This window comes from Lupinus angustifolius, chromosome LG15, assembly GCF_001865875.1.
Source record: "Lupinus angustifolius cultivar Tanjil chromosome LG15, LupAngTanjil_v1.0, whole genome shotgun sequence".
NCBI lineage: Eukaryota > Viridiplantae > Streptophyta > Magnoliopsida > Fabales > Fabaceae > Lupinus > Lupinus angustifolius.
Window position 1 is genome coordinate 1,840,475 of NC_032023.1, and position 11,654 is coordinate 1,852,128.

At 28.7% G+C, this 11,654-nt stretch overlaps 1 protein-coding gene across 5 annotated transcripts; it reads right to left on the reverse strand.

Annotated features, from left to right (window-relative positions):
- LOC109327416 (protein ELF4-LIKE 3-like) lies at positions 6,088-8,001 on the reverse strand. Of its 5 annotated transcripts, none has more exons than XM_019560552.1 (3): positions 7,802-8,000; positions 6,653-6,656; positions 6,088-6,615 (listed from the first exon to the last, which is right to left on the reverse strand). In XM_019560552.1, the coding sequence occupies exon 3, from the start codon at positions 6,613-6,615 to the stop codon at positions 6,262-6,264; it is 354 nt and encodes a 117-aa protein (XP_019416097.1). In that variant the 5' UTR covers positions 6,653-6,656; positions 7,802-8,000; the 3' UTR covers positions 6,088-6,261. The 5 variants fall into 5 exon arrangements, with proteins under 5 accessions (XP_019416097.1, XP_019416101.1, XP_019416102.1 ...); XM_019560556.1 differs by lacking the exon at positions 7,802-8,000 and adding an exon at positions 6,744-6,785; XM_019560557.1 differs by lacking the exon at positions 6,653-6,656 and having other exon boundaries at positions 7,809-8,001.

Here is an 11,654-nt window from a genome sequence, read left to right on the forward strand (position 1 = left end):
AATTATAATTCATTTGGTAAAGTTTATTATGAAACAATGTAGGAATGATAAGTAAATTGCAAAAGGAAAAAAATAGTAGACTTAGATGGGTAACCAAAACCAACTGGACTACTTTTACATTATCTTTGGTTTAGAGAAGAAAAGTCAAGGAAAGAAAAGTTGAGGAATGAAAACTTGAGAGAAAAAATGGGTAGAAAATATGATGATTTTTTAGTTGTTTGATATGATAGAAAATGGAAAGAAAGTGAAAAGAAAGTAATATAATTATTATTAATAATGATATTTTCTTTGTACTATCAAATAGATGATATCTCAAATCATATATTAAACCAATGAAAACATGCAATGTGAATTAAAAAAATAAATATTTCTTATTTTTTTCTGTTTTTATTTCATCGTCATTGATTTGAAACATAGTTTAATATATACTTTGTGACAATCAATTCTGGTACAATTTTTTCTACATGTTTTCCTCTCAATAATGGAGAAAAAACATAATACATGGGTCCCGCCAATTTTTTTTCCTTCATTCTTTTCAATGCAACCAAACAATGGAAAAAACTATTTTCCTTTCTCTTTCATTCCTCCCACTTTTTTTCCTCACCTTTTCACTCCAACCAAACATGGCCTTAATATGAAAAGTAGCCCGCATGATTGAGGGCAACATAACATTAAGCTTTCATTTTTTTTCGCACTAGAGAAGCCCGTGGGCTAATATTAGATCTCGTGTTTGCCCAAATATGTGGGCTAAGCCCATGCTACAACTCTTTTTAATATAAAAAAGTACATAACGTGGTGTATATGTATGTTTTTGTTGTAATACCAAAGATATTTCCTTATGTTTTGAGTAATAAATAATTGTCTCTTTCAACAAGTGTCATTCTTAAGAATCGAACTCTTAATATTTTAGTCATCTTAAAGATCTAGCTGAGTTTTACACCATTATATCAACACATTGTTAATAGCATAATATGCATGAGAAAAATGTGCATGAAGACACATACACCACATTATATTTAGAGACAAGTGTATTTATAATTTTTTAATACTATTATTTATGACTAAATTTTAATTAAAATTAAATTCTTAATGTGTTGGCAATATTTTATTCGTTGTCTCTATATACATATGTCTTTACACGAGCCTTTTTTTTATATGTATATGTTTGTTTTATAAGATTTGTATGTTGATTTTATAGGTGAATTTGCCACTACTGTTAATGTACATTTAATGCAAACCTTAAATATATCTTGTACTTTGTTACATTAACATTTATCATTAATGTGTATTTCATAACACATAGGGTAAAACAAGTTTCGGAATATGTAAGTTTATATCCATAATACCTAATTACTCAAAACACATTTGAAGTTACTCAAAATATGTATTAAACAAGAGCTTCTCTAGTGTGTATTTCATAACACATTTTAAGTTACTAAAAAATATGTAAGTTTATATCAATAATACCTAATATCAATGTTCCTATAAATATAGATAAGTATAGAGTTATCGTCTCTTGCAATATGATTTATAAATGCACATATAAAATTAGTGGGAATCTACTTACTGCAAAAATAAGTTTTTTAAACTTAATTTTCATCTCAACTATCCATTTTATGAACATCTAATGATTTAGATCTACTCACTAATTCAAACTTACTCTTGAAATAAGTGGATCCCTCCTTAATTTATATGCAATAGATTGAAGAATGTTTTTTTTCACACTTAAATTGACAAAAATCAAAGGATTTTAATTAAGGGAAGATCAATTATTCAAAACATCCTCATAACTCAAGAATTGTCAACATTGTACTAAAGAAAACAACTTCTCTCCCCATATGCATAATGAAATAGATCTAGATAAGGGATATAATTTTTGGATTTTATATATATAATCATATTCATTCTAAATTTTGTGCCCTCACTTCCCTTTTGCCTTATTTTCTCATGTAAAGAAACTAAATTTATCAATATTGGTACACATAAGATTTGAACTAAGTTTCCATCCATGGATTAAGATAAATAGGGTGAGAGGATACTTAGTGGAATAAAAAACAAAATTTTGTATCAAACTTGTATAATAATATAATCATATTGGTTCTCAATAAAACTTAAATCAAATCAAACCATTAACCTAAATTAAATCAAATTTTTATTAGCTACTTCCATTGAGCAATCACCCTTCCAAATTATTATCCATGGCAATGAAATTGTTTGTTGGAATGAAAATAGAAGTTTGGACCATCATTCATCATTTCTTGTTATAAAGAGGGATCTCACCAACCCATTCAACTATTAATTTATTAGCCACTCCCAAATACAAAAGTGATAAATCAACTTCTTATAACAAAAAGAGTAAAATCTTGTTTTTCCTTAAGTATGAAAAAAAATAAACTTTAGAAGAATTTTACCTACCCAAGTAAGTTTTTTTAGCTTAACTTAGTGACATTTTTTTTGTTGTAAATGGGAATTGTTAAAGAGAGTCAAACCCACAAGCAATTACTTATTAGAGCAAAGTATATAAGGTAAAGCAAATCCAATGAATTGGATTTTAGTATTTAATTAAGCATTCACATGCAATTAGATAAAGAAAATGATGGTTATGTACTTTCCTGATTTTATTTTTCTTTTGCAAAAAAAGACACATGAGATTTGTTAAAAGTTGGTTGGTGAAACTTCACTGAAATTTGATATTTATACCAAACCACTTAAATGCAATTAGGAATGGTTTAAAGGTCACTATCTACCAATTAGAAGTGGGTTCAACATTATAAAGTTGGTTAATATTCTTAAAGTGTGCAATTATATTTTAATAGTTCCTTTTTAAGACTCAACTCAACTTAGTTTATTTATATTGAATAAAGGGCAAGTGTGATTTTTCTATTTGGATAACAAACCAGTAGTTAATAATCATATTCCAAAGTAGTGTTTGGTGAATGAAGAAAACTAAATAAAGTATTTTTTTGTTGTTAAAAGCATACCTTATATCTCATTCTATGTTTAAAATGCATCAAACATAATAGAGAACTCAAAATAATTAGTAATAGGCCAATCACAGCCATATTTGTCTCTTATTTAACACAAAGGACTGAACACAAATCTGATTCTAAGATTCAACTATTTATTATATGAGAAAAAAATGTATACATCAACAGTGTAACTGTCACTATATCATCTATCAAGTAATACAAATGAAGAATAAATAATGATATACTGATTGTATATAAATCTTTACACTGTAAATAAATATTAAACTCATATTATATTTGGTATTAATCACATGTATCTTTTAATGACTTAATCTCTTTTGAGTATATGATTATCAATCCCAACAAGTATTGTTCCTAGGTATCAAATCTTGACTTTTAACATCATACAATGTTTGCAAATTTAGTGAGGTCTCACACATCTTCACCAATTCTTCCTTGGTAACCACTCTTCATATTTAATGACTTCTGTTAAAGAGAAAGACTTGCATGAAAATATATGTATGTGGAGACAATTAGTAAAATATTGTCAATACATTAAAAAATAAATTAAAATTAAAATTTAATCATAAATAAAAGCACAAACAAAATATAAATACACTTGTCTCTAAGACTACGTAATTAATTGCAAAAGTGTGAGTTAATTATGTATCTATATCCTTTAGTAAAGGTGATGCATGATAAGTGGATTCCTTATTAAAACTTATCTTAAAACTTTAGGCCATAATTAAACATTTGGTGCATGGGACATGAGATTATTATAGTCTGATTATTACTGTAATCAAGACCAACCAATAATGTAGATATCTATAAGTTGCATTATTAAAATCATAAATAGGTTTGAAGGGCCAAACTAGAGTTAGCTTCTTTTCCAACCTATTTGCTGGAAATGTAAGGAACAAAGGGAAAGAAAGGGAAAAGTAGATTCCCACTGCACATGTTATGTACTAGACTATGTTTATTTTGTCTTCCCTTCTGTAGGGACCAACCCTTTTTTTTATATCTCATTTTCTACCCTTTCATCATTACCTCAAACATAGCATGCTTATATATTTTACACTCTTCCCAAACTCTCTCTATCACATATACATATAGGTTAATTAATATATTATTATATATGCTTTATCTTATTAGTAGCTCATAAAGTTTAATTTAACCAAATTGTGCTATCTAATATGTTGTTATATAGTCAATTCTAGAGGTAAAATTACCATTTTGTTTTGTTTTGTACACTAGTGAATAATAGTGTATAAAGTCATAAATTGATCCATTGATTAAAGAATTCCATGTCTTTTATGAACCTTTGCAAGAAAGTGACTTTTCAAGTCATTGGTCACTATTTTGCATTTACTTGAGTGTAAATGCAGTATCCAATATATGAAAGTTTTGCACACATTTCATAAATATGGTTTCATGGGTCTCTTAAATTGGTATATGATCTAATAATATCATGGTTTGACAAAAAAAGAAAAAAGAAATTCAAAAAGTTATCACAAATATGGCTTAAGAATTGTAAGTGGCCTAGTGGGTGAGGTGTCTTTTTGCAACTACAGATTCATAGGTCCAAATCCTCTTAATTATTATAATATTATGATGTAGTTCAGTTAATGTAATCGACTTTATCATATTTAGCGAGAACAAGGCTTGATTGTTGTTGTTGTGGTCGTATATTTATGGCAATAAGATAAAAATATGTAAGTGTAAGGGCAAGAAACATCCATGGAGAAATGATAGTGTAACAATTATTGGTAGATCTGATGGAATTGATTGTGAATAGAGAGAGTATGGACAAAGGGATAAATTTTGTAGAAGATGAAAAAGGTACTCTCTTTGAATGTGCAAAATCCAAACTAGAAAATAGGCCATTTTGAGCAATCAATCATGTGGGCCATTCTCATAAGATCATGAAATTAGGCTGCCATAAAAAGTGGGTCCACCACAAACAAAGACATATGCTGAATGAGGGAAAGAGAGAGAGAGATCCAAAGTAGAGAATCATCAAGTAGAAGGTTGTCATATATAGGACATTTATTGCAAAAAGAGAATAGAAAGTAGGGAAGAAAAAATGTAAAGTAAAAGATAAAGAACCTGAGTGGGAAGGGATAAGCATGGAGAAGTTCAGTTCCATCCTAAAGACAACCTTTGGGTCCCTTGTCATGTTGTTGGGTGTCACTGTTTGGTGCCTACACATAACAATATATTTTCTGTACTATTCAGAATGGATATTGTGTGCTTATGTAAATATCAATATTGAACCAAAATAGCTTGAAAAATTGGAGGATAAACTTGGCACATTTGCAAAAGTTGTGAAACTAAAAGTGCAGTTAATTTTACATATTATATTGTTAACCTTATTCATCAAAATGGTCTAAACTTTGTTAAAGTAATTTCAGAGAAGTGTTGAAGTATAGAGATTGTTAGACAAGTGCCCCTAGGGACCATAGTAGTGCTTTGTTTTGAGCTGATATAGAATACTTTTTACTTTCCTATCCAATACAACAACAAAAGTTTATGCATCAATGTATATATATAAATAAAGTTGGTCAAAAAGCTCATGATCTCTTATCTGAGATTCTGTTCTTGTGGTGGTGTGTGATGAGTACCAAAAAGATTTATCTAAAACTGTTTTCTTCCAACTGTTTCAGGGCATCTTCATGTATGCACTATTCTCAATTCTCACACTCACAAAGGACACATCAATATAAAAATGTAAACCCTGGCTACATTGGAATGGACCTAAAACAGTATCTGCTATTCCCTCTCAATTTCAGTTATGAGCTAAAGTAAGAACTACTACATTTTGTGTTGAACTTTTTAAAGGAAATAAAGGTATTGTGTTATGAGTTCTTATCAAAAGTAGCCATGTAATAATCCTTATGAATAAGAATGATGCAAGGAAGAAAGATTTATAATACCCTTTTAGCTTTTTTAACTAGAGAGTTTTATAGAAGCTGAAAGCACTACTAACTCATGCAATTTAAGCAGAAAAGGTAGAAAAAGCTCATCTCTTTAACAGCAGCATGATTAAATTAGAAACACAAACATGCTTAATTTCTGTTAGATCTAAAGTTACAAGGTTGAAAGTAATGAGTGGAATTCAGGAAAATCATTTCTCATTATTTGAAATATAATAAGGAGTAAGTGATTAGCTAGATACAAGAGATAGATCTTCAGCTACAGAATCTTCTAAATCATGTTCTATCCCTTCAACACAATGGTAATCTGTTTCTCCACTAAAAGCAAAAGAATTGAAGAAAACAAACTCTCCTTCTCTCTATATAGGCCTGTGCCTCTTTTGGCCACTACTACCTTTTCCATCTGATTTCACAGCACCACTAGAATCACCTTCAGAAGAAACTTCCATTGATTTGGTAAAAGAACTTGAAAGATCTGCATATAAATCAACCACTCTTCTTATATTATTGTTGAGCTCTCTAATAAGACCAACATTTCTGTTAAGGTTGTCAGGGACCTTAGACTCATGATTCTGGTTTATCTCATTGATAAGTAGCCTATTCTGATCTAAGATGTTTTGGACTTGAACAAAGCTCTTTTGAAATGTTTGCAAAATCTTGCCATCAATTTGAGTACCATTGGAAACAAGACCAGAAAATGTATCACCCTCCATTCCTTTTTTTGTTTAGATAACTCAACAAGTTAGAACCAACACTGCATCATGATGAGGAAAATAAATAGATGAGAAGATATAACAAAAGGGTTATGAGAAAGTGTTTAAAAGTAATAAACTATGGTTACTTTATTCTTAATATATTTACTTATATTCATCCATAATCATATCCTCCTATCTGTACCTGCCTGCACTAACCAAAACAAAGAGACAAAACATGAATAGTTTTGGAATTGTTTAATGCATTTTAGCATATGAGACAAGCTCTGTAGTAGAAATTATGACCTCCATCTATGACTTCCTTTTCCAAAGGAAGGAATCAGATTATAAGCAATTATTCTTATTGTGATTAACTTTTCAAGAAATTTAACTCAATTACACTCAAAACTACTTTTTTCCTTCAAATTATACTTACTTGTCAAATAACAATAGTGTAAAGTGTATAAGTAAAGTATATAAATAACATGATATAAAATTTTACTGGTAAGTATTATTGATCTTATTGAGACATGAGAGTAATACTATTTGTTTTTTTTAATGATGAGTTGGGAAAAAGCAGATCCCATTTCCATAAAAGGGAACCTTTATTATTGTACTCTAGAAATACCTACCTACAGCACAGAGTTCCAAAGAATCTCAAAAACATAAACAAAACCAATGATGCAGAGAAGATGAGGCTATGAAGGACTACACATACATCATTGTTTTTTTCTAAACAAAATTACATTAAAAAAACAACAACAACAAAAGTATGTGATTGTCAAAATGTTTGTATTAGAAGATAACATGTCTAAATTCTGAGAGCATACATTGAATAAAACCAAAAAATAATTTAATAATCTTGAATTGGTACTACTTAATAAAACTTTGCTTATAAAAAAATTGAAAATTTAAATATTGGTATTAAACTTGCAGCAGCATAGTAGTGAACAGAAAGTGGCTAAGTAAAAAACAACAGAATTTAGATCTTCTGAGTATTTTCATTCAACAAAAAAAGAGAAGAAAAATGAAGGAAACAAGAAAAAAACCTGGAACTGATAAAATCAATCTCTAAGATAGAAGAAAAAGTTATAATTTTTGTATACAAAATAAAAAAAATAAGAAAAGGGTATTGAACAGTATATTAATATTAAAATAATTACTAAATTTGATGATGATTATATGTATATAATAGTAAAAATGGTACCTTGAAGAAAAACACTATAGATTGGTGGAAGAAGAGTGATAAAGATGAACTATTGAATGGAATCTCGAGAGAGAAGAAGGTGTTGTGAGAATTTGTTCTGCTTCTTCTTTCACAGAGAACAGAAGAAAGAGAGAGAGAAAGAGAAGAAGAAGAAAGAGAGGAGAGAGAATATGCAGATTTGACAGTCACGCTAGGACCCTCTGTGTCTTAATATTTAGCACTATTCTATAATTTATGTCTATACTTTTTTATCTTATGTTTTTATGAGAACATATTTTTTTTAGTTTCCCAACTAGATTTTTCCATACATAAGACTTGAACTAGATTTTTGCTTAAAGGAAATCAAGTATGTATTATTTGAATTAACGTCCGTTCATTTTCATGTGAACATATAATATTAAATACTCCATATCTACCGGTTATTTTTTTTTTCATTTTTAATATTCATTTGGATACACTTACGTCATTTTGACAAGTTTGAGATCTATTATTTCAGCATCATAATAAGACATTCAATATCCTATATAATGCTAAAACACTTTTTATTTTATTTTTATATAATACAAAAATGGAGAGGAGCAATAATCAAGTTTTAATCTTATTATTTCTAAATTAGTTTTAATTGTTTTGTTTATGATTTTTTAATCTCTTTTTTTAATAGGGATTGGATTAACATATATGATTTAGTCTCTTTATAGTAATTTTCAAAGTGATAACATACTACACATTTTTTATGGGATATTAATTATTTAATCAACTCAAATGTATGAAATTATATTGATACATGATTAAAACTTGTTTAAATGATCAAATATCATATTTGAAGTGTTTTGCAAAGTTAATTCACAGGAATGATCGAAAAAGTTCAGTTCAAACAAAATTTGGTCAAATTCAGCTCAAGGATCACGCTGAATGGATCAAACAACATATGTGTTCCACGCTCAATAGAGGAACAACCACGTTCAACACAATCTTTGTGTTGAGTGCATGAATTAAAATAATAAAAACATTTAGCCTCTGAAACTCATGCTCATTACACATAAAGCACTTCGCACAATAGGTGGTGCATCTAACGCATGTTGGTGCAAAGAAAGGTCACACTTGACTAGTTGAAGAGTTGCGTTTAGTGCACAAGTGGCACACTTAGAGCAAAATGCAATATACAGACACTATTTAATGACTTCTAGCTCGAGCCATAAAGGACACACTTAATACATTTGAATTGTAATACTTATTTTCCAAAGTTTTAGAGTTTCACTTTGTATTATATAAACTAAGTATAAGCATTGTAGAAGTTAATCTATGCTTATTTGTGAGTGGTTCTACCACCCATGAGTTTTGTATTATCCATATCTTTCTTAAATTGTATGGACATGAGTAGCTAAGTACTCCATTGTTGGGATTGAATGTAACACAAGCTTTATGTATACACATTCACTCATTTATTAATTTATGAAGTGTTGATTATCTTTGAGTTCTTGTATTTGCTTATCTTTGAGTTCTTGTATTTGCTTTAAGTTTGATCATCTTATTCCATCATTATTGAATAAAATGTTGAGTCTCTTACTTGCATAACTCAACATTTGATACATTTTCTAGACATACACTTGTATTACTTGTTATCTCATGCATTTTACTTTATTAGTATCTAGATATAAAACTAATCTTGTAATTTTATAACTCTCCAACTACAAGACATGGACTACTAGAAATAGAGGTGTGCTTGACGATTCATATAACTTAATTATGTTAATCTAGACTACTAGGCATAAATGAAATAATAAAGTGTTAGTATAGATCAAGATATTGACGGCTAATACAGTTGTTGTGTTGCATTTAACTCAACTTTGCATGCATGAACTATTAGACATAGAGCTTTATTGTATAAATTGTTAAATTGACTATGACATTAGCTTTTAGTAATTTTGAAATCATTACATGAAATAATCATTACTGAATAAATTTACATTCGTAAGTGGAAGGTCAATCACAACTATTTTTCTTATTATAATACAATCTTGATTATTTGAGTTACTAATCAAACAATCCACTAAATATTCACTTAAAGCAATAATTGTTAATTGAAAATCTATAATGTAGCAAGTTATTGTGAATACCATTATCTCCATCTTATATTTGTTTTGACATTGTTTATAGTTTTATACTCCAACTTGCATGTTAGTACTATCTCTTTAATACTTATTCAAACCATCAATATTCTACAGTCTTTTCTAAAATATGAGTTACTTCGACTTTTTCTTTAATACATTCGTTTCTAATTTCATGATGTTTAGTGTGTTCGCTCATTCAACGCAATATTCCTACAATTGCTATATAAAGTTTATTATCTTATTGATACTTTACTTATTCTCTTTGCTTATAAAAAATTAAAGAATTAAATATTGGTATCATCTTTCTGATCTTCCACTACGATAATGATATTCGCAAACGAATATATTGTGTCGCCGGTTCTTGGATATGCTCAATAAACATGTCCAAAACCAATATAAATAAAAAAGTGATCAATGTTGACCATTTGTGTAATCTCGTGATTAGAAAAATCTTCTAATACCTCATCTTATGTTCTCATCTTATTATTCAGCTCATCATACATATTCCTTATCACTACTCATAAATAGGATATTGATTACACATGTCTTCTATTTTTAAAAATAATAATGACTTTATCTGTTTTGTATTTTATGTTTTACTCATCATATTTCATATGACAAAAAAAATCCTTTTAAAATCAAGGAGTTTTTTTTTCTTCTTCTCATTTCTTTATCCTTACCGAAAATGCTATAAACTTAAGTGAGTTTTTAAAAGCATTGGAGGAAATAACGAGTCCAAATATAACTAAATATATAAAATAAAGGATATCAATGTTCTTTTTAAAACTAGATAGAATGTGTTAGTTATAATAACTTGCATAGTTTCCCTTAAAAGTAATAATAAACTTAAGGGGTGATAGAAATTTCTCTTCCTAGTCCTCTACCCTTATAGGAAATGATATGTTATGAGATCTTTATCCATGAGTTTGAAAGAAGCATACAAGTAAGTTTGACATTACATTTTGATCCAAAACTTTAAAATATCAGGTTTATGAGTCCATTTATTTATATGTTATTTAACTCATCCACTTTTGCGCAACGTAAGACTTCTTCATTTATACTTGGAATATAATGACGTGGAAGGCTCAAGGGCTGAGAATGGCATTGCCTTGAAAAAATCATGAAGATTTTGTTGCTGGGGATAAGAGAATGATTAGGAATGGCCTTCATAATGATGATTTAATGAATGGTTTAATTTTGATGTAGAGGAGAATGATTAGAAAAATAATCAGGAGAATCATTATGTTAGAGAGACTTGGTTTATGCGTGATAGAGATATTAATAACCGGAAAATATAAAGGTAGATCTCAATGTCTCGGTTCTATGTCTCTAGACCAATTAAAATATATTATTTAATTAAATAGAAAAATCATAAAAATAAAATTATATTATTTGATGTCAATTTATTAGCAGAGATAAGAAGAAGATGCAACAACAGAAAAAAAAAACCAAACATCTTATGTTGTAATTTATATTATTTTGCATGTTAATGTAGGTGGTCGAAAGAGAAAACAAAATAGAATGCATTGTGTGGATCACACATTCTAAATTCAAATACCCTAAATCTAATCCCTTATAAGAGTTTAATTTCCAACATCTTAGTTTTTCATGCACCCTTTGTCTATGAAGTGAAGTGAAGTGACTCAATCTGGAACAGACTCAAGTTTATTGTATTTGTATTGTTTTGTGTTGCAAATGTGGAATTCTAATGCAATAAACCAAGGTTACCAACAACATTGCAT